This window comes from Saccopteryx leptura, chromosome 4, assembly GCF_036850995.1.
Source record: "Saccopteryx leptura isolate mSacLep1 chromosome 4, mSacLep1_pri_phased_curated, whole genome shotgun sequence".
NCBI classification, from domain to species: domain Eukaryota; kingdom Metazoa; phylum Chordata; class Mammalia; order Chiroptera; family Emballonuridae; genus Saccopteryx; species Saccopteryx leptura.
Window position 1 is genome coordinate 192,946,318 of NC_089506.1, and position 27,697 is coordinate 192,974,014.

Below are 27,697 nucleotides of genomic sequence, written 5' to 3' on the forward strand. Positions count from 1 at the left end.
ACCACTGAGCCAACCAGTCAGGGCCCTTTTTTTTTTATATATATATAGAATAGTTTATTTGATTATTTTCAGACTGAAAAGCAAAGTAGGGAAATCCAAAAAGGTAGAAGAAAAGATGATAACCCATATGTTCTTCTTCAGAATTAACACTTTCATATCTTTTGCCTACTCATACGTTCTTTTCAATTTTACATTAGATGTTTTAAAATTAAAGTAATATTTGCATGTGTACACATACAAATAAAATGACTTAGAAAGGTCTCAGATGAAGAGCAGGGGTCCCCTTCCCCTCCCTCCACCCCCCGAAGAAACACCTGGAAAATACAGACCATGGGAAAAAATGATCTCCCCACCCCCATAGGCCAACCTCCCAGAAAAAAAACACCGCAAACATTCTGGGGCTTTCCTTCCATGTTCTGCTTTTGTTTTAATGCCTTTTAGAAATGCTTTTGGGGAAAATGAAACTGAGATCATACAGTATTTATCTGTAGACTGAATAAAACTCGATGTCTCCTATTTGGCTGCACTGAACGTTATTTGTGTCCAGGATAATTCCCTTTAATGACGGTACAGATGGAGTATATTGTCTCTACTGATGGACATCTGGGTTTCGTCTAATTTTTTTTTGGTTCATTTAAATAATACAAGTAAAATAATAAAATAAGAAAGAAAAGATTTGTAAAAATAAATGCTGTTTTGAATATCCACTTACATACATCCAGGCACACATTTCTGGTCACTGGGTCAGACCACACCCTTGCTTCGTAGGTGGGGGAGCCAGACCCCGAGGGGTGATTTGCCTGGCACAGCGCTTAGTAGGGCCTGGCTGGTGATTGTAGGGGTGAGGGCATGCTGATCGCTTCCATCCGGGTCTCACCTGGCTGACACTCCAGCAGCCATGGTGGCATGTCGTCTCCTGAGAGATGCCCACATTCAGGGAGCAGGTGGGAAGGGAAAGAGAAAACCTCATTTTCTAACAGCCACCTCATGTCTTTTTCAGACCCTTTGCAGAAATCTGCAACGACGCCAAGGTGCCAGGTAAGTCAGAGCCTGAAGAAGCCACCTCCGCCTCTCAGGGATCTATCTGTGGTGTGACCTACCATAACAGGTGGCATGCAATGGGTAGCTAGCCAACCAGAGAAAAGTATCTCCCTCCCACCAAGCACCTCTCCCAGGTAACCTGAGATCTCCCTCTGCAGGGCCAGTACTCCCGGGAGGCCCCGGAGCTTGTAGGCCATGTGGAAGGGAGCTCTGTCTCAGCACAGCCAAGCGTGTCAGGGCAGCTAGAGAGAGGGTGAGGGACAGGTTGGAGTCAGGGGGAGCAGGCGTCAGGTGGAAGCCACCTGGGGAGAGAAAGGGTGGTGTGCCTGGCAGGGGTAAGGTTGGAGAGTGCCTCACCAGACTGGCTGGGTGCCCTCAGTTCGGCCTGCACGGGCAGGGCACACACCTACACCAGACTGGCTGGGTGCCCCCGGTTCTGCCTGCAGGGGAAGGGCACACACCTACACCAGCCCCTGGGCTCTTAGAACCTGTCCGTTCTCAGGAACCTGGGAGGCTGTCTGGTACCGCAGTTCCGATTGAAAAGGTGTGTGATGGGACTCCAGCGGATGTGCCCCTGGGTGACTGAGAGGTGCACCCTCACTGTGCTGCTGGGAAACAGGCCCAGAGAGGGGGGAGGACTTGCCAAGGCCACGTAGTGAGTTGGTGAACTGCAGGCCGCTGTGGACTGCAGGCACCAGAGTGGCTGCTCAGCGGGGACAGTAATGGGATTCAGCAAGGCCACCCCAGCCTGAAACCTGAGGTCCCAACTCCAGATAGGTCCGGGTTCACCTGACTCTCCACTGCCTGGGGCGGCACAGCCCATCCAGACATCACCTCGACCTATCATGTACTGATCAAAAGAGCCAGGGGAGGCACTAGGCACTCGGGGTAGGGAGGTGACCAGGTTGGGGAGCTGCTCCCAGGTCAAAGGCAGAGACGTGGAAGGCCCTGAGCAGGCCTCAGAGAGAAGCAGCATTTGGGACAAATTATCAGAGTGTAGATGCACTCAGTTACATCCACTGCCCCCCCCCCCACGGCCATCTTTAAGGTCTTACAGTGACCTCAGGCTGGCGGGCACCTCTTGGTTTCTTTTCCATGTGGAGCTAATAAAACATCTCCTAGGTACCTAAACTGAAAGATTCTAAAAGCCCAGGGTCTGGTGTAGACACATGCAGTGCAGGCAGAAGCCAGGGGCCCAGCCAGTCTCCAGCAGTGCCCGCCTGTCTTCAGAGTCTCCTATTTCCCAGGGTCTCTATTTATATCATATCACAGACCCCCCACACTCTGGTTTTTCTTAACCAGTGGGACAAATAATTGCTCCTGGGCCCAGCCTGCCTTCACACTGTGTCACTAAGACCCTTCTGGTGGGCTGTATTAGGTTTCTACTCAGTAACCTGTCCACTCAGTCAAGCCCCAAACCCCATTTATGTAGCACACGTTGCAAATCTTTTTTATTTTATTTATTTATTTATTTATTTATTTTTGTATTTTTCTGAAGTTGGAAACGGGGAGGCAGTTAGACAGACTCCTGCATGCGCCCGACCGGGATTCACCCGGCATGCCCACCAGGGGACGATGCTCTGCCCATCTAGGGCGTTGCTCTGTTGTGACCAGAGCCAGTCTAACACCTGAGGCAGAGGCCATAGAGCCATCCTCAATGCCCGGGCCAACTTTGCTCCAATGGAGCCTTGGCTGCGGGAGGGGAAGAGAGACAGAGAAGAAGGAGAAGAGGAGGGGTGGAGAAACAGATGGGCGCCTCTCCTGTGTGCCCTGGCCGGGAATCGAACCCGGGATTCCTGCACGCCAGGCCGGTGCTTTACCACTGAGCCAAATGGCCAGGGCTTGCAAATCTTTTTTCTAAGTCTTACATATTCACATCAATTTAGTTCAGCAGCAACCAAACACCTGCTGAGTCCTGCTCTGTGCTGGGCTGTGTACTGGGCTTTCATACACATAATCTCCTTGGAATCTCATATCACACTATTTCCCCTTCTGGCTCAGAGAGCTTAATCAGTTTCCTGGGGGTCACAGCTAGCAAGTGGCAGCAGTGAAATCTGAATTTAGGGCTTCTGGCTCTAAACTGGAGGGGTTTTTTCCACTGCCTTGTCTGCTCCTACCTGTGAACTGTCATCCGTCACAGCACTGTCAGGTTAGGCTCATCACATCTGCAGTATCAGTAGCAATAGTATCGATGCCAGTTCTCAGTTTCTGAGTATGTGCAGTCCTGGAGGTCAGGCACATCAGCTCGGGGGCCCCTGCCAGCAACCCTGCAGAGTCTTACATACATCTTACATACAGGTGTAGGGCCACTGAGTGACTCTCCCCAAAGCCCAAGTCTGCGGTTCCAGAGGCTTTGCTCGTCACCATGGGTTTCCAGGCCCCAGGGGGAATTCTGGGAGTTCCAGGCCCCATGGGGAATTCTGGAAGGTGGCATACCTGGGGCAGGGGGGTGGGGTAAGGATATAGTGTTAGCAAAGGCAGACAGACAGGTAAGCGGGAGGGAGACGAACAAGCCGTGGGGCCTGGTTTGGGAAGGAGGCTAGAGAGATGGGCCAGTAGGTTGGGAGCCTTGAATGCTAAGGACTTGAAACTTGAAAACAGAGGCCGAGACACAATGGTGTTGGCAGCCATTGTCAACAACCTTTTCTCCCTCCAGCCAAAGACAGCAGCATCCCCAAGCGCAAGAGAAAGCGGGTCTCTGAAGGGAACTCGGTTTCCTCTTCCTCCTCGTCTTCCTCTTCCTCGTCCTCCAACCCAGAGTCCGTGGCATCCACCAACCAGATCTCACTCGTGGTAAAGTTACACAGATCTGGACCTGACCACTCTTCTTTCTGGTTTTCGCCCTGCACTCGGGCAGGGCCGTCCACTGTGGGTTATGGGTTTGGGGTACGGGGAGGGACTGGACGCTGAGTGGGCTCCGCAGCCCAGAGTTGCAGACACAACTGCCTGATCTACCCACAAAGAAGTCCGCCCCTCTCATCAGGGCCTCACAGTTGCCCAGACAGAAAGTCACATGCCCACTGAGCAGGTGGGCAAGCCAAGGCCAAGAGAGGGAAGGGACCGCCCACTCCCCTGGGCAGCGCCAGAGCAGGACCCCGAGCAGGCTCCCAGTTTCCGCAGCACTCAGATGCTAGGTTAATCTCTGTGCTCACATCTCACACTCCAGCCCCACCGCAGCCTTGCGAGATGTGGGTGCTGTTCTCGAGGAAAACGAGAGTTGGAGGCTGACTGACTTGGTGACCTCACTATCGTCGGTGGTGGATAGAGAACTCACCTACCTGCAAAGCTCCACCTGTTTGGCCATGTGGCTGTTTGGTTCTCTCCCACCCAAAAGGAAAACCTCATTCGGGGCATTCACATAAGAGTTCTTTCTGATTTCAAAACACTAGCTTTGAAATCCTGAGTCCAGATGGGGAGAATATTGGAACCCATTTGGAAAAGATTTTATTTTTCCGAGGTATAGTTGATATCCAACATTATATTCGTTTCAAGTGTACAATATAATGATTCAATATTTGTATATATTGCAAAATGATCACAATAAGTACTACATATATATAGTTACAGAATCTTTTTTTTTTTTTTTTTTTGGAGATTTTCAGGATTTCTTTATCCTTTGACCATGTTTTCCTTCAACCCCTTCCTGGAAAACCCCAAAGTTCAGGCTTTGCCTTTCTCTCTGCCTGGGTGTGTGGGTGCCAAAGAGGGTTACAAGCTTCTCTCATGCCCCTGAGAAACATGACAGCTTTCTTGGAGCATTAGGCCTGCAGGGGCCTGGGGAGAGTAACCACTTGTTCTGAGCCAGTCCCAGTTCCCTCTGGCCCTCCTGTCTAGTCCACATGATTAGTTCCTGGGGCACAGATGGGAACCGGGGGCTCCAGCCCAGGCTCCATGGCTACTGATGAACTGCGTGACCTTGGACAGGTCATGTTCCCTCTCTGGGCCTCAGCAGCCTCCAAATAAATAGCGACCGAGGAAGCCCTTCCGAAAGCAGAGCTAAGTGTTCTGGTGTTCTTTCTACGTCACCTGGAGTCCTAACCGGGACCGTTTGTCCCCCTCTCTCTAGCAATGGCCAATGTACATGGTGGACTATGCCGGCCTGAACGTGCAGCTGCCGGGACCTCTGAATTACTAGACCTCAGTGCTGAATCAGGACCTCACTCAGAAACACTAAAGGAAATGTAATTTATGTACAAAGTGTATATTCGGATATGTATCGATGCCTTTTAGTTTTTCCAATGATTTTTACACTATATTCCTGCCACCAAGGCCTTTTTAAATAAGTAAAAAAAAAAAAAAAAAGGAGAAAAAAAAAAAGCATTGCCTTTGCTCTTAACTGTTGCATCCTCTCTTTCGGAATTGCGGCTGCAGCCGTCCCTAGGATGAGGTCAGGAAACCCAGCTCAAGTGTCCTGCCAATGCCAAAGTGGTGGTGGGGTTTCTGACCACTGAACCCTGATATCTGGGTACAGACTCCACTCATTTCTCTGCTGTTGGGCCCACATGATCTCAGGAAGAGGAGCCATGAAAGGCCAACTGCCAGACCGGCTCCCAAGCAAACACTGTGTTAGGGGGCTGTCTTAGCCCCAATAACTCAGGTGAAGTCACACTTGTCAAGTATGATCATCTAGTGTGGGAGCTCCATGGCTGGAGAGAAGGCATCTTGGAGAAGGGGCTTCATTTAGGTTGGGCTTGGAGGGTAGGGTGGATTTTTTTTTTTTTTTTCTGAAGCTGGAGATGGGGAGAGACAGTCAGACAGACTCTCGCATGCGCCCAACCGGGATCCACCCGGCACGCCCACCAGGGGCGACGCTCTGCCCACCAGGGGGCGATGCTCTGCCCCTCCGGGGCATCGCTCTGCCACGACCAGAGAGCCCCAGCGCCTGGGCCATCTTTGCTCCAGTGGAGCCTTGGCTGCGGGAGGGGAAGAGAGAGAGAGGAAGGAGGGGGAGGGTGGAGAAGCAAATGGGCGCTTCTATGTGCCCTGGCCGGGAATTGAACCCGGGTCCCCCGCACGCCAGGCCGACGCTCTACCGCTGAGCCAACCGGCCAGGGCCTAGGGTGGATTTTTGATAGAGCTCAGGGCATTTGAGCAGTAGAGTGATGGGTCATATTTGCATGTCAGAAACACCTCTTTGGTGGCAAGTGGAAAGGTGGGAGAAGGGGTGAGACTAGCATTGTCCCTCCCAGTATATCCAAGCCTTTCCCATCCCCACCCCCCACCCCCACAGGCGTGTATCTCCTAAGCTCTACAGGTCCTCACAAGACTTGTAACCAAGGGAGCAGTGGGCAGCAGCAGCTTGTCCCAAGCTAACACCCTACTCCTGTCTCCAAGACCCTTTTCTCTGACTTCCCAGTGAGCCAAAGCAGTCCCACCTAGGCTCTCTTGTTGCTTCTTATATCCTAACCCTTCCTTGTTTCACTGTCCCCAGCTTTAATAAAAGTACTCTCAAAAAAAAAAAAAAAAGAGGTAGGACTAGAGGCAGAAAACACAGTCATTGGGGCTGCTCATTCATTCCTGGTGGGGAAGATAGGCATGCGAGCCAAGGGTCCTGACTAGGGATGGCAGGGAAACCTCCCCTAGGGCAGATTCAGGAAATGGTCCTTGAAGCTGAGACGTGAAGAGCACATTGGGCGTTGAGGGGACAAAGTGGGGAGAGGTGAGGCAGATGGTATTCTAGGAGAGCCACATGGGCAAATGCAGGGAGGTCGGACTGAGAACCTGGGTGTTCCAGGAACAGGAAAAGGTCCCTGGAGCAGAGGACTCAAGGAGAGGTCGGTAGGGGCAGTCAGCAGGCTGTGAACATGGCGCTGCGCTGAAGAGGTTAGTGGGCAGAACTGCAGCCTGAGTGCTGCTGTTCAGCCATACCCACTGGGGCCAGGACTCATCCTTACAGTCTTACAGGAGTGGGGTGGTGATGAGAGCCACAGCGGAGAGTGCCAAGGCGGGAGGGGAGAGCCATGACCAGAACCACATTCTGGAAGGGTCTGCCTTCCTGCAGTGAGGAAATGTCAGCGGCGAGAGAAGCTGGGAGACCGTGTGGGAGGCTCTTACAGTTTCAGCAAGATCTGGCCGTGGTTTGGGCCAGGTGGAGAATAACAAGGTCAGCCAGCAGAACTTGAAGGTCAATTGATCTGGAGTGCTAGCGTGTGGAGGGGTCAGGGTGACCACAGGATCCAGCCAAGGTCCAACAAGAGGCCTAAGACTTGGAGGAACTGAGTTCTGAGTCAGCTAAGTACATGATCCAAACAGTACAGTAGCTTCTGCCAGCCCTCTGGGTCAGCCCTGTGCCCAGAGCTGGGAGGGAAGGCTTCCCAGCCTTCCGGACTCGGCTTCCTCCTGGAAAGATAGAAGCAGCCAGAAACCACAAGCTTGGCACGCCACACCCAAACTGTTCCTCTGCTGGTGCCACCACTTCCCACAGCCCTGTGGCCCCACGACTTGGCTCCACCCTCTGCCCTGGCCAGGTCTTTTCTCTCCAGGATCAGGGGAAAGGCAACCGCCCCCCAATACTGACCACCACCCTCAAGGCAGAAACTGCCCCTGAAATAAAGGCCAGGCTAGCAGCTGACACCTCGCCTTCAGCCCCCCTCTCCTGGAACCCACCCTTCCCCCATCTAACCGTGTCTCTCCCTGAATTAAAAACCTCCGTGCTTCTCCTACCCCAGAGCACGGAGTGCAAATTTATCAACCCTGCGTGCCAGGCTCCTCCCTGTCTGCCCCCCACCCCTGCCTCTCCTTCCACGGTTCTGTCCCCTGTCTTCTCCGGGCACTGAGTGCCTGCTGCCTGGGCACCGGCTTTCCCGAGGCAGTCCGAGGGCTTGGGCCCACCTGGCGCCCCCGCAGCCCTCAAGGCGGCTGGCTGGCGCCTCTCGGTCGTCTAGACCAGCCTTGCCCGCCCCCGCCCCTCGCCGCCACTCAGATCTGCGGCCAAAGCCGGAAGTGGCTCCCGCGGGTCCGGGAGGGCGGGCTGAGGTGCTCGGTGGGGCTCCGCGGGCCAGTGCTCCCCGCCCCGCCCCTGGCGGCTTCTGCGCGGGCGGGTGGGAGCCCGGGGTGAGAGCCGGGGACCCGGATCCAGTACCGCATAGGTCTGCAGAGCCTTCCCATCTGTCTCCTCCCTTCACTCTCACTGTGGACGCGTGCAATTAAGTGGGTTGGTGCAGCAAATCTAACCTTGGTGCCCGACCTCATTCCATACAATTAGAAGGTGATCTTCCCCACCCCAGTCAAAGCTCCTGAACCGAGATGTGGCCTATGTCAGCTTTCCCTCCTTTGGGAGGTGTGTCGGGGCGGAGGGGAGAAGATAGAGGATGAGCTTGGGGGCCGCTGGCCGCCTGCCTGCTCGCTTTGCTCAGCCCTGCTCCGATGGGATGGCTTCCCGCGTATTTCCCTCGCAAGCAAGCACTCCCTGCTTTCCGCAGAACAGTCCAGATGCTGTTTCTGCACCCGCTCCAGAATCTCAGTGTACTGTACTTTTTAAAGTGATTTGATTCAAAGCATTCATTCTTTAATTAAACTTCATTTAGCTGCCATCTGTCTGGGTTCAAAATGGCTCCGTGTTTTGCAACTCTAAATGAGAATTGTTATTGGATTTGTAAACACATCCACCAAAAAAAAAAAAAAAATCACAAAACACTTTCAAAGTAATAAATGGGGAATGTGCAGAAGGAGTGTTAGGAGCTGCATCTTAAACATTCTAATTGCCGGGGAATGTATTCTGGTGAGTACATAATCATTTTATATACAAATCTTTGTATAAAAATCTGGTATCAATGAAAAGATCGAGATTATAAAAAATGCCAGAATTACATCTGACTGAAAACAGTAATAAAGCAATAATCAGCGCAGAGACAGTGTGTGGGGAGGGGAGGGGAAGAGAGAGGAGAGGAGGGGACAGCAGCTCTCACTGCACCTGCTCCCATGCAAAAGCCTCCTTCACTGCCCCGGTGCCTCCGTTCTGCAAAAAAAGAAAGAGGTGGGTGATCTTGGGCTCCAGGGGCAGGGGCTTCACAACAAACCTGCAAGATATATATATTTTAAGAAGTCAAAGTTTTATTGATAGACTACTGCCCCTCAACTAGCCCACACAAAGGAGAAAGAAGAAAAAAGATAGAGAAGAATGATAGCCCCTCTTTTAAGACTCATGTAGTGGTTCAATGAAAGGTGAATGCTTTTGGGGAAAAATAACAATTTTTCAGTGGAGAAACTGAGGCACAAAGACAGTGAAGGAGCAAGATTTGGAAGCTAATGGTCTCTGGGCAAGCAGCTTTTACAACACAAGCACTGTTCTTGTTGGCAATGTTTTTTGGCAATCTAAGTTTGAGGATACAGAAGTAGGAATTGAAAGAAGTGGAGGTGGGCCTTGGCCAGTTGGCTCAGTGGTAGAGCATCAGCTGGCATGTGGATGTCCCAGGTTCAGTTCCCAGTCGGAGCACACAGGATAAGCAACCCTCTGCTTCTCCACCCTTCCCCCTCCCTCTTCTCTCTATCTCTTCACCTCCAGCAGCCATGGCTTTATTGGAGCAAGTTGACCCTGGATGCTGAGGATAGCTCCATTGCCTCTCCTCAGGCGCTAAAAAACCTCTCCTCGGGTTGCAATGGAGCAAGGGCCCCAGATGAGCAGAGTATCACCCCCTAGTGGACTTGCCAGATGGATCCCAGTCGGGTGCATGTGGGAGTCTGTCTCTCTGCCTCCCTGCTTCTCATTTAAGAAAAATTTAAAAAAAATAAAAAGAAGTAGCAGCAAAAGTTGAAGTATGGATAAAAACAGAATCCCAACAACCCTGAGACTCTCTGCATGATTTGGCCTCTGCCCCATGCTTCTCTGGTCTCATTTCCTGTGCCATCCCCACAGCACCGCCTTTCCATCACCTGGGGATTGGGGGTCCTTTCATTTCCTTAAAACAGCCTCCCCTTTCCAACTCATGGCAGCTCCTTCCTGTTTTACCTTTCACTGAAATGTCACTGAATATCCCCTTCATGAAGAGGTCTTTCCAGAACACCTAGTCTAAAGCAGATACCCACTTCATAATTTTCCAGTTGCATTTCCTTTTTAAAATATCATGTTATTACTACCATGTGTTAATACTTTATTTTCTGTGCAGTTATTTTCTGGCTGTCTGCCTTGCTTTATTTAGCTTTACGGTGGCAGAAAGCGTCCATCTGCTCATTGTTATCGCCTAACACCTACCACAGACATGGGACATGGGAGCTACTCACTAAATGTGAGCCACATGGATGCATGAATCAACTACACCTGTGTCCACAGGGAACGGAAAATGAATGCTCCCTTAACTCTAAAATCCTTCTTCCACAATGATTCCGGAACCCATGCCCCCACCTGCATTCCCAGGATCCATGTATAACAAAACCATGACTGTGTCTCTGCCTGTCCTTCCGCCATTAAAAGCTTCTTTCTTTATTTCTGGTTAAGCGTTTGGACTCCAGAAATCCTAGATTTCAACATCATTGTCCCTGAGACAGCCCACCTAAGATGCAGGAAATGAGACTGAGGATAAACCTAGGTGCTAGAAGAGGCAGAGGAGACAACAGAGGTACCAAAAACCTCCGCTTTGCTTATGCTTTTGCAGTTAATATTAAAAACAGCTACTATATACTTAATATCTACAATGTCATCGCTATTAGGCAAGACCTTTTGTGTGCACTGTTAATCCTCACAGACCTGCAGAGTAAATATTATTTCTTCCTTTTACAGATGAAGAATCTGAGGTTCAGAAAGATCAAAGGCTATATCCAGGGTTACACAACTAGAAAAAATTAAGCACCAAGCCAGGATTCAAAGCTAGGGCCCTGACTCAGAGACTCAGGCCACCGAGTCCCTCCGGGGTGGATCCTGTCTGCAGCTGCCCTTTCCAGAAGGGATTGAAAAGCGGTCACAACCAGTGTGTGTGTGTGTGTGTGTGCGCGCGCGCGCATGCACTCTTCAGGTTTCCACTTCGTTTGAAGAAGAGAGGTACATTTGAAAAGAAAAAAAAGAAGTGGTGTCAGCTAGTTCAGGTTTGTTCAGACCAGACACTACTCTCAATCCATAGGAAAGGACCTCAGCGGAGGCCGCAGCTGGAAGGACCAGATGACTACACACACACACACACACACACACACACACACACTCTCACACAAACACACATACCCGTACATATACTGCATATATGTATACAGTCACATACACACACACACACACACACACTCTCTCTCTCTCTCTCTCTCTCTCACACACACACACACATACCCATACATATACTGCATATATGTATACAGTCACATACACACACATACACATAACACATTTTAAAACTGTTAATTATAGGTGTTGCCACAATCCCCAATTATACAGCACACTGCTTGGCTCACACATATTAAGAAACTGGCATCTGAAAAAAGAGTCCTGCTCACCCACAGCTCTGAGCATGCCCCAACTGGGCCTAGGCCTGGCTCTTCTGGCCTCCACTGCCCCGGGAGGAAATCCACAAACCTCACTCTGGCATCCAAGGCCCAGCCCCCAACAACTCACTCCTGTATCTCCCAGTGGGCCTTGGACTCCAGCCAAACCATGTCCTCACTGTTTTCAGAATATTCTAGAGCCTCTCATACCTCCATGCCACTGCCCAGGCCTTTGCCTGACTGGCACTTCCTCCCTCCATTATTTCTCTTTTTCTTTTTGCTTGGCAAGGGTCTGCTCTGCTCTGTGATCCAGTGGAAGGGTCCTCTCTATGCGGCCTCCTCAGAGCGCTAACACAATGTACTATTGTCCCCTAAAAAATAGCTTATTGAACACATGGCCTGAAACACAAGCTCCTAATATCTCCTAAATATCCCCCAGAAAAAAAGAAGTTTCTTTCTTTGTTCTCTATAGCCTTCCAGACATCATGCTTTACAAGTTTTGAGATACAGGCCTTCTTTGCGCAGAAAACCTGCCATTCCTCTTGAAACCTCCTTTGTTCACCATACTGTATCTCATATCCCTGGGACTTGTTTATTTTATAAGTATATGTTTGTACCTTCTGACCACCTTTACCATGTTCCCCAACCCCACCCCCTGCCTCTGGCAACCTCCAATCTGTTCTCTGTACCTATGAGTTTGATTTTTCTGGAGTTTATTTTTAGATTCCACATATAAGTGAAAGCATATGGGTATTTGCCTTTCTCTGTTAGCATAATGCCCTCAAGGTCCAATCATGTCCTCACAAATAGCAAGACAGCCTTTCTTTCTTTCTTTTTATCTTTCTCTCTCTCCTTCCTTCCTTCCTTCCTTCCTTCCTTCCTTCCTTCCTTCCTTCCTTCCTTCCTTCCTTCCTTCCTCCCTCCCTCCCTCCCTCCCTCCTTCCCTCCCTTCCTTCTTCCCTCCCTTCCTCCCTCCCTCCCTCCCTCCTTTTCTTCTTTCTTTCCTTTCTTTCTTTGTTCCTTTTTTTTTTTTTTAGTGAGAGGAAGGGAGATAGACAGATTCCTGCATGCACCCCAACTAGGATCCACCCAACAACCCCTATCTTGAGTCATGCTAGAATCAACCAATTCTATTTTTGTAGCTATTTTTAGTACCTGAGGATAACGCGCTTGAACCAACCCAGCTATTCTTTTTTTTTTTTTTTTTTGTATTTTTCTGAAGTTGGAAACAGGGAGGCAGTCAGACAGACTGCCCAATGCGCCCAATCAGGATCCACTCGGCACACCCACCAGGGGGCGATGCTCTGCCCATCTGGGGCGTCGCTTTGTTGCAACCAGAGCCATTCCAGCGCCTGAGGCAGAGGCCAAGGAGCCATCCCCAGCGCCCGGGCCATCTTTGCTCCAATGGAGCCTCGGCTGCGGGAGGGGAAGAGAGAGACAGAGAGGAAGGAGAGGGGGAGGGGTGGAGAAGCAGATGGACGCTTCTCCTGTGTGCCCTGGTCTGGAATCAAACCCGGGACTCCTGCACGCCAGGCCGACGCTCTACCACTGAGCCAACTGGCCAGGGCCAACCCAGCTATTCTTAGTGCCCGGGGCCAACACAGTCGATCCACTGGCTGTGGGAAGGGAAGAGGGAGAGAAAGGGGAGATGGAGAGGGAGAGAAGCAAATGGTCGCTTCTCCTGTGTGCCCTGACCAGGACAACCTGGGAGGTTTGTATGCCAGACCGACACCTGTCCACTGAGCCACTGGCCATGACCACAGATATATTTTTAAGTTAGTGTTTTTGACCTGACCAGGTGGTGGCACAGTGAATAAAGCATCAGCCTGGAATGCTGAGGACCCAGGTTCAAAGCCCCAAGATTGCCAGCTTGAGCGCGGGCTCATTTTGAGTGTGGGTTCACCAGCTTGAGTGCAGGATTGCTGGCTTGAACGTGGGATTATAGGTATGACCCAGTGGTCACTGGCTTGAGCCCGAAGGTTGCTGGATTGAACAAGGGGTCACTGGCTCAGCTGGAGGCCCCCAATCAAGGCACATATGAGGAAGGAATCAATAAACAACTAAAGTGCCACAACTATGAGTTGATACTTCTCATCTCTGTCCCTTCCTATATGTCTGTCCCTCTCCCCTCCCCATCTCGCTCAAAAAATAAAGAAAACAAAAAGTTACTGTTTTGGGGTTTTGGGGGATAAATACTCAGAAGCAGAATTACTGGGTAATATAGTAGTTCTATATTTAATTTTTTGAGGCTCCTCCATACTGTTTTCCATAGTGGCTTCACTGTTTACATTCCCACCAACAATGCACAAGGGTTTGCTTTTCTCCACGTCCTTGTCAGTACTTGTTATTTCTTGTTTTTTGGGATTTTTTTTTATTATAATATCCATCCCAACAGATGTGAGGTGATACCTCAATGTGGTTTTGATTTGCATTTCCCTGAAGATTAGTGATGTTGGGGACCTTTCTAGGTACCTGTTAGCCATCTGTATGTCTTCTTGGAAAATGTCTATTGCCATCTTCTGCCTTTTTTATTTTTAAAGAGAGACAGGAAGGGAGAGAGATGAGAAGCATCAACTTATAGTTGTGTCACTTGTCGTTGTTCATTGATGGGTTTTCATATGTGCCCCGATGGGGGGCAGCAGGAGTTTATTAAGATCGGTTGAGGCCCTGGGCGCAGAATAAAATATTGGGTCCCTTACATTAGAAAAAAGTGTAAAGTTGGGTTTTCCGGGGCCCTTTGGAAGTTGGGGCCCAGGGTATACGCCGGGTGCACCCACCATTAAATCCGCCTCTGGGGGTTGGGGGTGTCATGCTGAGCCAGTGACCCCTTGCTCAAGCCTTGGACTCAAGCCAGCGACCATGGGAACACGTCAATGATCCCACGCTCAAGCTGGTGACCTCAGGTTTTAGAACCTGGGACCTCAGCATCCCAGGTCGATGCTCTATCCACTGTGCCACCACCAGTCAGGTCATCTTCTGCCCATTGTTAAATTGGGTTGTTTTCTTGCTATTGAGTTGTATGAGTTCTTTATATATTTTTGGATATTAAATATCCATCTATCAGATATAATAAGTTTTGCAAATATTTTCTTCCATCATTCAGTTGTATACGCTTCATGTTTTTGGTCTCTGGTGCTTTGTCCTTCCCCACAAGCTCTCCCTGTCCTGACGTCCTGTGAGGTCCTGTAGTCGACCAGCCTGACAGCTGCCGTCTGGCTATGCCCCCTTGGTTTCTGCCTTCTCCCTTCTCCCTCTCGCTGCTGCCCCGACCTCCTGTCAGAGGAGACACTTGGAGGGCTCTGGGCAGCCTCACATACTTGCCTTGCCCATGACCTCAGGGGCTTCTTCCTCTCAGACCTTGAGCTTCCTCACGGCCTAGGCACCTCGTTCCTTGGGCCCAAAGAGAGAGAATGGTGTAAAGTGAACCTGGTAGAGGGAGAGGGACAACAGAGCCGGGAGTCCCCTGCTGTGCTTTCAGTACACTTGTGAGACTTGACCCCTTGAGTTGGCTGTTTGGGCCAGGATGTGGCAGTGATCACAGTGTCTTCCCACAAGGCCCATCAGGGAGACAATTCATTGGCTTCTTTAGTCATTAAACAAACATTCATGAAGCATCAGCCACATGCTCTCCCAAGACCCTGCGGCCCGTTTCTGATGGACAACCAGCAAGTAAACGGCCAACGTGGAACTACGAAGACCAGAGCTGTGAAGGAAGAGGACAAGCTGTAGGGACTGTAGAGGAAAAAGGGGTCACATGCTGAAACTGAGAAGCTCGGATGAGGCCTGGCATGGTGGCCTTGCAAACTCACAGGATGACCTGAAAAATGAAAACTTTCAAACTTAAAAGCATTTCGTGGCGGGCAGTTATGTGCTAGGGCAGTATTTTTCTCTAACAAAAATCAGTGCTCGCCTTAACTGAGCCTGTCTGTTGTCTTTTGCATCTACAATAATGTACTTGATAACATGCCCTTCAAATGTAAGAGTCATCTTTTCCTGTTCCTTCAGTGCATAACTATCCCACCGGAGCAGACACCACAGACCCCTTTGTTGTTACTATTATCATGTTAATCGTTACCTGTCAACGATCTTCTACCTGCCTATGTAAAAGAAGTGTGTGTCAATACTTTTACTTTTCATCCAATCCTGAAGATTTCCCCGCTTTGCTTTCTCCCGCCTCCCTAATCTATCTCCCTGGATTTCATGTACCCCCCCTTACGTCTTCCCCTCTGATTCTGATGTATAAAATAGGTGATGAAACTGCCATTTTCCAGAGCATTTTCTCAGTCCCGTGAGATTTTGCTTCCCACCAAATGTCAACAGTTTGGCTCAAATAAACTCAAAACAATTCTTACAGGACTGGACGTTTCTTACATTGACAGGACCAAAGCTGGGACCTGCCAGGGAAGTCCTCTCTGGAGATGGGCATGAAGCTGAGTCCTAAAGGGTCAGCAGGAGTCAGCTAGGCAAGGAGCAGAAGGAGGCCAAACCCTTCAGAGAGCAGGAGCAGCTCCAGTGAGCCCTGAGACGGGCGTGGGGACAGGCCTGCTTCTTTCTGTGAAGGTGGCAAGTGGGGGCGAAGGGAAGAGAACCAGGGGGCTGACAGTTGGGCAGAAGTAAGACCTCTCTCAGCACCCAAGGACACTGCCCACCAAGGAGTGTTAGTCAGGGACTGCCACAGTTCAGTTATAGGTTGTTGTTGTTTTAGGGTTTTATTTATTGATTTTAGAGAGAGGAGAGAAAGGGGCAGGGAAGGAGTGGGAAGCATCAACTTATAGTAGTTGCTTCTTCTATGTGCCTTGACCGGGCAAGCCTAGGGTTTTGAACTGGCGACCTCAGCATTCCAGATTGACGCTTTATCCACTGTGTCACCATAGGTCAGGCCAATTTATGTTAAAAAAAAAAAAATCATTCTGGTGGTTGTGTGGAGAATATAAAAAACCCCTACAGTTCAACAACAACCAAAGTGCACAGCCCAACTAAGAAATGGTTCTCCAGAGAAAATATATAGATGGCCAATCAATACATGAAAAATGCTCAACATGTCTGACCTGTGGTGGTGCAGTGGATAAAGCATCGACCTGGAACGCCGAGGTCACAGTTTCTAATCCCTGGGCTTGCCCGGTCAAGGCACATATGAGGAGCAATTATTATGAGTTAATGCCTCCTGTTTCTCCCTCTTTTTTCTCTTTCTTTCTCTCAAAATCAGTAAATAAAAAAATCTAAAAAAGAGAAAAGATGCTCAACATCAGAAATCGTTAAGGAAATACAAAATCCAACCAGTGAGGTGCCATCTCACATCCATTAGGATGGCTATTATGACAAATGAAACAGAAAATAGCAGGTGTTGTTGAGGCTATAGGGAAATGGGAACCTTCATGGTTGCTGGGAGGGATGTAAAAAGGTGCAGCCGCCGGGTGGGGGCGCAACTGCTGGGTTTTCAGAAAACTAAACATACAGTCATCATATGACCCAGTGTGATGCTGTGTAATATAATAAGAAATACATATTTTGGTCTTCACTGCCCTTCTGGCACCAGCTCCTAAAACCCTTGGAATTTCCTAAGTGATAAGAGCAATAAAGGTGTCTTTTGTTATTAATAACAAGCCCTTTCAACTATTCCTGAGTTAATGAGGTGACTTTTGGACTTCACCTAAGGATGGAGGCTGATTGCCAGGAGAGCCAACCATGTGATTAGAGGATTGGAAATTTCAGCCCCCATCCCTGACCTCCAGGGAGAGAAGCGAGAGGCTAGAGATTGAATTAATCCTCAATGGCCAACGATCTAATCAGTCATGCCTATGTAATGAAGCTTTCATAAAAATCCCTCCAGTACAAGCTCAGATAGTTTCCAGGTCAGTGAACAAGAATGTATCCAGCTTGACCTGTGGTGGTTCAGTGGATAGAGCGTCGATCTGGAATACTGAGGTTGTCAGTTCGAAACTCCGGGCCTGCCCAGTCAAGGCACATGGGAGAAGTAACTACTACAAGTTAATGCTTCCTGCTCCTCACCCCCTTCTCACTCTCTCCTTTCACTAAATGAAAGAAAGAAGGAAAGAAAGAAAGAGAGAGAGAGAAAGAAAGAAAGAGAGAGAGAAAGAAAGAAACACTGACTATGGCTCTGTTGGTTAGAGCATTGTCCCCAAGCACAGAGGTTACCGGTTCAATCCTTGCTCAAGGTACTATACAGGACCAAATCCTGTCCCCCCCACAACCTTCCTCTCTCACTAAAATCAATAAATAAAAATTACTTTTTAAAAATTCCTTAAAAAAAAAAAAGAATGTATCCACATGCCAGTAAAGTCATACCTCAAACTCCAAGGGGACCCTGGACCCTTCTGGACCTTGCCCTATGTATCTCTTCAACTGGTGAGAGTGTAGGGAAGTGAAAGACTGTCAGGTGGGGCTCTGACAGTCTCCTGGGTGCCTGCAGTGCTGAGCTGATGTAAAAGAAATTATTCTGTATTATCTTCCTGTAAAAGATATTATTCTGTAATATTTTTTGTGATAAACCAAAAATCTAATAAGTAAACTGGGTGAGGTTTTTTTTTTTCAAGAGAGAGGGAGGAAAGAGGAGAGAGAGACACACAGGAAATGAGAGAGATGAGAAGCATCACCTTGTAGTTGCAGTACTTTAGTTGTTCATCGATTGCTTCTCATGTGTGCCTTGATTGGGGGCTCCAGCTGAGCCAGTGACCCCTTGCTCAAGTCAGCGACCTTGGACTCAAGCCTGCAACCATGGGATCATCGACACTCAAGCTGGTGACCTCATGCTCAAGCTAGTGAGCCTGCGCTCAAGCAGTCGACCTCAGGGTTTCAAACCTGGGACCTCAGTGTCCCAGCTCAGTGGTTTATCCCCTGCACCACCACTGAGCAAGCATAAGTAAACTGTTTTCCTGAGTTATATGAGCGACTCCAGCAAATGACTGAACCAAGGAGTTGGGTTATGGGAACTTCCAATTTATAGCCAGTCCCTCAGCACAGGTGACAACATAAATTTACAATTTGTGTCTGAAGTGGGGGCAGTTTTGTAGGACTGAGCCCTTAACCTATGGGATCTGAGGCTATCTCCAGGTAGAAAGTGTCAGAATTGAGTTAAATCATAGCACACGCAGCTGGTCTCTGAGAATTGCTTGGTACAGGAAAACCCCACCTATCTGGTGACCAGAGTTTAGAGAGTTGCAGTAGAAGGGAAGAGAAACGCAAGAGTTTCTCCTTTTCATCCAGCAATTCCTCTCTAGGCATATACTCTAAAGAATGGGAAGTAGGGCCTGACCTGTGGTGGCACAGTGGATGGGGCCTCGATATGGAGCGCTGAGGTTGCCAGTTTGAAACCCTGGGCTTGCCTGGTCAAGGCACATACAACAAGCAATCAAATAACAACTAAAGTGAAGCAACTATGAGTTGATGCTTCTCGCTTCCCCACCCCCTCCTCTCTCTGTAAAATCAATAAATAAAATCTAAAAATTTTTAAAGATTTTATTTATTCATTTTAGAGAAAGGAGAGAGAGAGAGAGAGGGTGGGGAAGAGTGGGAAGCATCAACTCATATTTGCCTCTTGTATGTGCCTTGACCGGGCAAGCCCAGGGTTTCAAACTGGAGACCTCAGCGCTCCGTGTCGAGGCCCCATCCACTGTGCCACCACAGGTCAGACAATAAATAAAATCTTAAAAAAAGAAAAAAAGAACTGGAAGCAGGAACTGAAACAGATACTGGTGTGCCAGCGTTCATTACAGCATCACTCACAATAGCCAAAAGGTAGAAACAACCCAAGTGTCTACCAACAGATGGACAGATAAACAAAACACATCACAGAAAGGAATGAAGTTGCGACAGATGCTACAACATGGATGAATCTTGAAAAGGTGCTCAGTGAAAGAAGCCAGATACAAAGGGACAAATATTGCACGGTTCCACATGTATGAAGTATTTACAACAGGCAAATTCATAGAGACAGAAAGTAGATTAGAGGTTACCAGGAGTTGGGAGGTATGAGGAGGAACAAACTTTCTTCTACCCTTAAGGTTCTTCTGGCTGGTCTAATAATCAGATAGACATGAGACAGATTGGAAACTCTGCATATGTGAGTGAGTCAGAGACCCCCCCATCAGGAGAGGTCCAAAGATAGAAAGAGGGATTGAAATATATGACACCCCCTGAACTAGGGATGATGTAAGATGTCTTGGGGGCTTCAAATGGTCATTGCAGGATGATAAGAAGAGCTGATGCAGCCCTGCCCGGTTAGCTCAGTGGATAAAGCGTCAGCCCAGCATATGGATGTCCTGGGTTTGATTTCTGGTCAGGGCACACAGGAGAAATGACCATCTGCTTCTCCTCTGCTCCCCCTTCTCTCCCTCTTCGTCTCCCACAGCCAGTGGCTCAATTAGTTTGAACATGGCCCCAGGCATTGAGGATAGCTAGGTTGAAGTGCATCAGCCTCAGGCACTAAAAATGTCTCAGTACTTGAACATTGTCCCCAGATGGGGTTGCTCGGTGGATCCCAGTCCAGGCACATGCGGGAGTCTGCCTCACCATCTCCCTTCCTCTCACCTAAAAAACAAAAGAAGAGCAGATGCTTAGTAAATAGAAATTTGTCCTACCCTACAGACAGGTCAAAAGAGGGGCTATCTCTGATAATCTGTTTGTGGTTAAGTACCCTAATTGAAGTTGTTCTATGTCCATGATGGCGAACCTTTTTATAAAAACTGCCCACTTTTGCAGTGCTGGTCAACCTGGTCCCTCCCGCCCACTAGTGGGCATTCCAGTTTTATGGTGGGCAAAGTGGAGCAACCAAACGGCGCCGCGATTGGCCCACCATGAAAGCTGGACTGCCCATTAGTAGGCAGGAGGGACCAGGTTGACCAGCACTGCAAAAGTGGGTGGTTTTGTGTTTTGTTTTTATTATTTTTATTCATTTTAGAGAGAGAGAAAGAGAAAGAGAGAGAGTGAGAGAAGGGGGGAGGAGCAGGAAGCATCAACTCCCGTATGTGCCTTGACCAGGCAAGCCCAGGGTTTCGAACTGGCGACCTCAGCAGTCCAGGTCAATGCTTTATCAAAGTGGGTGGTTTTTATAGAAAGGTTCTCCATCATGGTTCTATGTAGTGAAGGGAAGGGCAGAAGTTTCTCTTGAGCCTGCAGCTAAAGTTGCCTTTATTTATTTATTTATAGAACAATAAATACCTTTATTACATGAGCTAAGGTAGGGGGAAGGAGCATTTATTTGCCTTTCTAGACCTTGATTTTCCTCAGATAGAACTCCAGTTCCTGGCCCTCTTGCCAATGTTGCCATTTTCTTAAAATAATCTACATACTACAAAGGCATATCTTGAGGTGACAACTAGCTCTGAACCCCCACAGAAGGAAGGGGATGGAATGGGTAGTTATTGTTTAATGGGTACAGAGTTTCTGTTTGAGATGATGAAAAGGTTCTGCAAATAGTGGTGATGAATGTATTTGTTGCCACTGAGTTGCATGCCTAAATAGTAAGTTTTGCCTGACTGGTGGAAGTGCAATGGATAGAGCGTCAATCTGGGATGCTGAGGTCCCAAGTTCAAAACCCCAAAGTCCCTGGCTTGAGCAAGGGTTCATTCAACTTGAGTTCAAGGTCACTGGCTTGAGCCCAGGGTCGCTGGTTTGACCCCAAAGGTAACTGGGTTTGAGCAAGGTGTCACTGGCTCTGCTTGAGTTCCCTTTTCTCCCCACTGGCCCGTCAAGGCACACGTGTGAACCAATCAATGAACAACTAAAGTGAAGAAAGTACAAGTTGATGCTTCTCATTTCTCTTCCTTCCTGCCTCTTCCTCCCCCTTTTTCCCTCCCTCTGTCTCTCTAAAAAATAAATGAATGAATAAATAAATAAATAAAGGTTGATATTATACATCTATTTTACCACAATAAAAACATTTATTAAAACGCAATCTGGCTGCTGTGTGGAGAATGGTGGCCTCTAGATTATCGCCTTGGTCATCAAAACCAAATTCCTTCCTTCCATTTTTCCTACCATCCATTCAAGTTACATAAAGCAGGTAGTATTAGCCATACCATCCTCTGCCTGCCATCCAAAGACTCCCACCTTAATTTTGTGCCACCTCCACCAGGTGAGCCAAAGCTCCTGGGCACTTATAGGTTGGCATCTAGGAGACACAAGCTTGCTTCAACCCAACCCAATCCAGCTGGTCCAGGGAGAGCAAGTCCCACCAGAACATCCTTCTGCTCACCAAGCTCGCTGCCGCCATCCTGGAGGCTGCAAGAGAAAGAACAGCTGCATGGGTGGCTTTTTCTGGATGATGGCAGTGCCACTACGGGGTACTGTGAAAAGAGCCACTGCAGCAGATGTTACCTGTAGGCAGTCCCTGCAGATCCCTGAGTGGCAACTGACACTAGGCAGAAGGCAGGAGCAAGGCCTAGTGGGGGCCAAGTCACTCTCCGGCTGAAGGAGAGAGACAGAAATTCTATCTTCCTGGATCGTGCCTGTATCCTCCACATGCCAACTGCTGGCCAGCTGCTCAAGGGCCCCAGGAGTCCCATTCCTCTCCCAGGCCTGAGTCTGGCACATGGAGGGGGTTTTGGGGACAAGAGTGATGAAATAATGAGTGCTGGAGGCCTCAGGCGCCAGCCCGGGAGCCAGGGAAGCCCAGCGGCTGCCCCGGGTGACCCACAGGAAGTCAGTGGCGGAGCCAGGATAGGCAGCCGGGGCCCCCTCCTCGCCTGGCCCTCTCCTGGGCCCACAGGCGGTCCCTTCAGCCCTCAGACCCAAGGGGCAGCTGTGAGTCACAGGCCTGCTCTCTTCAGGGAATTTTCTTTTCTTTTGTGTTGTCTTCCTCCTCCGCCACTTTCCTTTCTGGGAAATCTGATTAGAACTTTGAAAGCTGAGCCATTTTAGGATCAGGTTGCCAGATTTAGCAAATAAAAATACAGGATGCTCAGTTATATGTGAATTTCAGATAAACAACAAATAAATCTTTAGTGTAAGTATGTTCTACGAAATATGTGGGACTTAACATACTAAAAGAGTTATTTGTTGTTCATCTGAAATTCAAATTGAACTAGGCTTCCTGTATTTTTCTGGCAACCCTACCTTAAGAGCCAGACTGTTATCTGCAAACAGAAGGCTGGGGAGTGGGGCAGGGCTGAGGGGGCAGAGCAGTCGGCCAGGCTGAGGAAAATGGCAGCCTCCCTGCCCTGGCTCCTCCAGAACCTAGCTGGGCACCGCCAGGATGAGTTCCTTCCACACTGCCCCTTTAAATAATCCCCGAGGCTCTCTGCTTGTTTCCAGCTTGAGCTCCAGCAGCAGAAGCAATCCAGACACTTGCTGCAAGATGTTGAGAGAGCAATGAGGAAGCTGCTCAGACAGCCGGAGAGGACAGGAAGCCCTGTCTGCCACAAGAGAGGAAATGGGAGCAGGCAGCAGTGGTGGGGAAAGCAGTCCAGGTCCAAGACCACAGCACCGTCACCCCTGCCCCCAACCCTGGCTGCACAGAGTGGGTGCCATGAAGGCCCAGGAAGCAAAGAGCCGCTGACCGAGAAGACAAATCATGAGCATCAGTTGCAAGACTTTTCTGGGATTTGGGTTAGACACCTGGCTACTGTCTGCCCCAGACCTGCTGAGCTGTGTGAACAGTGGGATCTGACCGCAAGCCCAGGCCTTCAGAGCAGGGAGGGTAACTGAGCCCTGTGCATGAAAGCAAGAACCCACCTCCGGGGAGCTTGGGGCCAGCTTTATATGCCACGGCTGCGCTAGGCCACAGATCAGGGCCCCTGCATAGCATCCCCTCACCCAGGCCCCAGCTTCCCCTCTGCCAGGCTGCCCCTGACCCTGTGGGCCTCCCACCCCAGGTGGGGCTCAGACAGTCTCCTGGATGCCTGCAGTGTTGAGCTGATGTGCTGGGGCCTGACCCTCCACACCAAGGCTCACCGAACAGCTCTGAAGTTGATGCTTTGGCTCACACTGCAGACCTCTGCCAAATCGTCCGTCCCTACCGGGCTCTCCCCACAATCAGCCCAGTACCCACCCAGTCACTGGGGCCCACCTTGCCCTCAGCCTGAGCTGGCCTAGTGATCACAAGGAATTCCAGGATGCTGTTATACCCTCTTTCCTTTCGCCTTGTTTTTTCATTAGGTTTTTAGGACATTATTATATTTTATCACAAGATTAACAAATGTTTGATACAATAATTGTAAATAACATAGAATAAAAATAAAAACTTCATGATCTCTCCTTTGCCTCCGATCTTATCTGTTGATATTATCAATGTTAATGGCAAAATATGTATCCTTCATCTTTAGGCTCATATAATTTTTTAAAATAAATTTTTATTTTTTTTTAAGATTTCACTTATTGATTTTTAGAGAGAGGAGGGGAGGAGAGAGAGAGAGAGAGATAGAATGGGAGGAGGAGTGGGAAGCATAGACTCTAGTTGCTTCTCGTATGTGTCTTGACCAGGCAAGCTTGGGGTTTCAGTCTGGAGACCCCAGCGTTCCAGGTCAGTGCTTTATCTGCTGCGCCACCATAGGTAGGTAGGCTCATATAATTAATTACATATGTATACACACACATGATTTTTCTCCCTTTTTTCCTTTAAATGAAAATGGGCCATAAGGTAATCAGAACTACATTCAACACCTAAACAGTGGCTTCAATAAGAAAAAATGTTTCATTAGGTGGTGCTGGTTGCTACAGCTGTTAAGGCACATGGTCCGTCTCCTTATGCTTCCCATCCTGAGAATGTGACTTTCGTCCCCACAGTCATGAGATGGCTCTGCCCTCCAGGCAGTGAGTTCATGTTCCAGAAAGGAAGAAGAGGGAAGACAAAAGCTAGCAGGCACATACCAAATGATTTGATGAAAAGTGAACATAATACATACTACTAGAAAAACTATAGCTTTCCCAGAATTCTTTTCTGTACGTTTCCATTTATATTTCATTAGCCAGAAATATGTCATGCTTAGCTGCAAGGGAAGCTGAGAAATCAAGATTTATTTCTGAAGCTGGGCACGTGGCCTATGAATAAGGAAGAAGGAGAGTATTTATTACTATTATTATTATTATTATTATTGCTTTTTAGAGAGAGAGGAAGGGATAGAGGGAGAAACATGGATTTGTTATTCCACATTCATTGGTTCATTCTTGTATGTACCCTGACTGGGGATTGAACCAACAACCCTGATATATCAGGACAATGCTCCAATCAACTGAGCTACCCATCCAGACCAAAAAGGGGAGTATTGATAATGGAGAAACACATCTGGCAGTGCCTATCCAAGACACCGTACATGTTACTCTGCACCTTAGTAATTCTTCCCACTTGATATGACATGAATCTTTCCAGATTAACATAGATAGCTCTACCTTATTTTTATCAAAAGCTGCACAATAGTCCTATAGAATGGTACCACCATAATTTATAATTATACCCAATATTTTCCTAAAACAGTGATTTTTCAACCAGGGTGCCAGGACTAGCACACTGGTATACTGCAAGAATTTTTAAAACATGCAATACCTGACTATTTAATCGAGGCACTGACCTCTTTTCCCTTAGATTGTCAAATAAAAAAATGACCACAGCCAACACAATAATAGCCATCTGGTGTGACTTCCCTGTCCTTTATTATTATTATTATTGATTTTAGTCAGAGAGGAAGGGAGAGAGAGACACACACACAGAAACATCAATCTGTTCCTGTATGTGCCCTGGCCAGGCATCAGATCAGCAACCTCTGTGCTTCAGACCAATGCTCCAACCAATGGAGCTATCTGGTCAGGGCTTGATTGCCCTGTCTTGAACCATAAATATATAGGTCATATAATAGAGTTGTATCCCACTGGTCACATAGCATAATAAGGTTGTGTATGATTCGTTAATTGTTGGTGCCAGAAATCCTCATATACAAGTATAGGCACTGGATTTTTTTTTTAAAAGTCACTTTGGAACAAAAATGGTAGGTAATTACTATTATTATTATTTCTTGTAAATCAAAGTTATACCTATTTTTTTGTCACATGAGCAAAAAATATATTTTTTGGTGTGCTACAGAATTTCAGTAATTAGTTTAGAGATGAAAAATGTTGAAAACCACTATTCTAAAACAAAGGCAATGATAATAAACATCTTCATAGATTCATCTTTTGGTGCTGGTGCTTGTGTTTCTGAAGTTTAGGTTTTCCCAAAGTGAAAGAACGTTGTATCTATTGCTATGAAATAATTGTCCTGAAACTTAATAGCTTAAAATAACAAACAGTTATTATCGAGTATAACCGGGAGAGTCAAGAATCCAGGAGTAGCTTAGACGGATGATTCTGGGTCAGAGTCTTCTAGGATTTTTCACTCAAGCTATTGACTGGGCTGCAGTCATCTGACAGGCTCAGCTGGGGTGGGAGAATCTGCTTCCGAGCTCGAGCTCGTTCACGAGGCTGTTGGCAGACCTCAGTTCCTTGATGGTTATTGGCTAGAGGCTTCGGTTTCCCAGCATGTGAGCTGCTCCATAGCACTACCCACAACATGACAGCATGCTTCTCCCAGAAGGAGTGATTCAAGAGAGAAAGTGAGTACCCAAGACCAACCCTGGTTTTTTTTATAACCTAATGTCATCATTTCTGCCTTATATTGCTGATCACACCGACAAGTGTGATGAGACAACTATACAAGGTCATGAATACCGGGAGATGGGGAACATGGCAGGGAGCGTGTTCCCCGAGTGGCTGGCCACCGCGTGTTCCTTTGTATTTCCCTTTTCTTGTAAAAACGTCTAGTTTTTACCCTGACTAAAAGTGTTATACATGCTGGTTTTAGAAAAATTTGAAAACCAAAATATATAGAGAAGAAAAATGTTAAAATCCTACCACTGATAGGTAATTGCTACTTACATTTTTATACATTTCCTTCCACTCTTTCTTTTCTTCTTCTTCTTTTTTTTTTTTTTTTGCATTTTTCCGAAGTTGGAAATAGGGAGGCAGTCAGACAGACTCCCGCATGCGCCCGACCAGGATCCACCCGGCACGCCCACCAGGGGGCCATGCTCTGCCCATCTGGGGCGTCGCTCTGTTGCATCCAGAGTCATTCTAGCACCTGAGACAGAGGCCACAGAGCCATCCTCAGTGCCCGGGCCATCTTTGCTCCAATGGAGCCTCTGCTGCGGGAGGGGAAGAGAGAGACAGAGAGGAAGGAGAGGGGGAGGGGTGGAGAAGCAGATGGGCACTTCTCCTGTGTGCCCTGGCCGGGAATCGAACCCGGGACTCCCACACGCCAGGCCGACGCTCTACCACTGAGCCAACCGGCCAGGGCCCCACTCTTTCTTCTATGATCAGATGACAAAAACTACTCCTGACTCAAACGAGCTAAAACAGAAGAGCTGTTAGCCATCTCAGAGAGCAGGAAATCCAGAGGCAGCAGGTGTTAGGGTGGTGATCAAAGACATTTTAAAGGACCCAGTGATTTCTGAGCCATCTAAACTGACTTCATTCCAAAGGTTTTTCTTTTATTTATTTTTTAAAATGCCTATTAAAAAGATTTTTTTTTCCATTGATTTAAGAGAGCAAAGAGGGGAAAGAGAGGGAAAGGGAGAGAGAGAGAGAAGCATCAACTCATTGTTCCACTTAGTTGTTCCATTTAGTTGTGCACTCATTATTTGCTTCTATTGCATGCCCTGACCAGGGTTCGAGCCCAGAACCTCAGTGGGCCTGGACAATCCCTTATCCACTGAGCCACGCCAGGGCCCAAGAGGTTTTCTGCAACAAAACCTACAAGGGCAGTATCTCATTTACCTCTCAGAGCAGGGAGATGATTAAAGAGCCTAAGAGTCTGATTGGGCCAATCTGGTTCACTCCTGAGTTTATCATTGTCATTGGGAATGCCATCTGAGCTTATCATTGTTATTGGGAATGCAATGTGCTAATCAACCAATTTAGACCGGGTAAAGCAGAGGGATTACTGCCAGTGGCTTAGAGCAATCATCCCCAGAGCTGGATCAGCTTCCCTGAGTTTCATGGTCTGTTAGATTGGAAGAAGAGAAATGGAGGCTGGGTGGCTGCCAATAGTGTCTCCTACACAGATATATTTAGGTAGTTGATATGATACAATTTTCTATACTAATTCTTTTAACTAAACATCATGTTATGAACATGTTCTTTGTGGTTTAAACTTTTTTGTGTGTGGTTTAAACTTTTTACAAATAAATGACCATAAAATAATCTAACAAATAGATGTACCATAATTTATTTTTCATAACTATTATATTGAGATACAGTTCACTCATTTAAA

At 48.0% G+C, this 27,697-nt stretch overlaps 1 protein-coding gene across 4 annotated transcripts in view; it reads left to right on the top strand.

The window, feature by feature from the left end:
- The window catches only part of GTF2IRD1 (GTF2I repeat domain containing 1), a 121,377-nt gene extending 116,033 nt beyond the window's left edge, over positions 1–5,344 (top strand). For 3 of the 4 annotated variants that reach the window (XM_066382423.1, XM_066382426.1, XM_066382425.1), the window contains 2 exons: positions 1,001–1,038; positions 3,698–4,236. In XM_066382423.1, the coding sequence (XP_066238520.1) occupies positions 1,001–1,038; positions 3,698–3,951 (292 nt within the window). In that variant the 3' untranslated portion in view covers positions 3,952–4,236. Of the gene's footprint in view, positions 1–1,000; positions 1,039–3,697; positions 4,237–5,107 lie in introns of those variants that run through there. The other variant, XM_066382424.1, reaches the window with a different exon arrangement.
- The last annotated feature ends 22,353 nt before the right edge of the window (positions 5,345–27,697 follow it).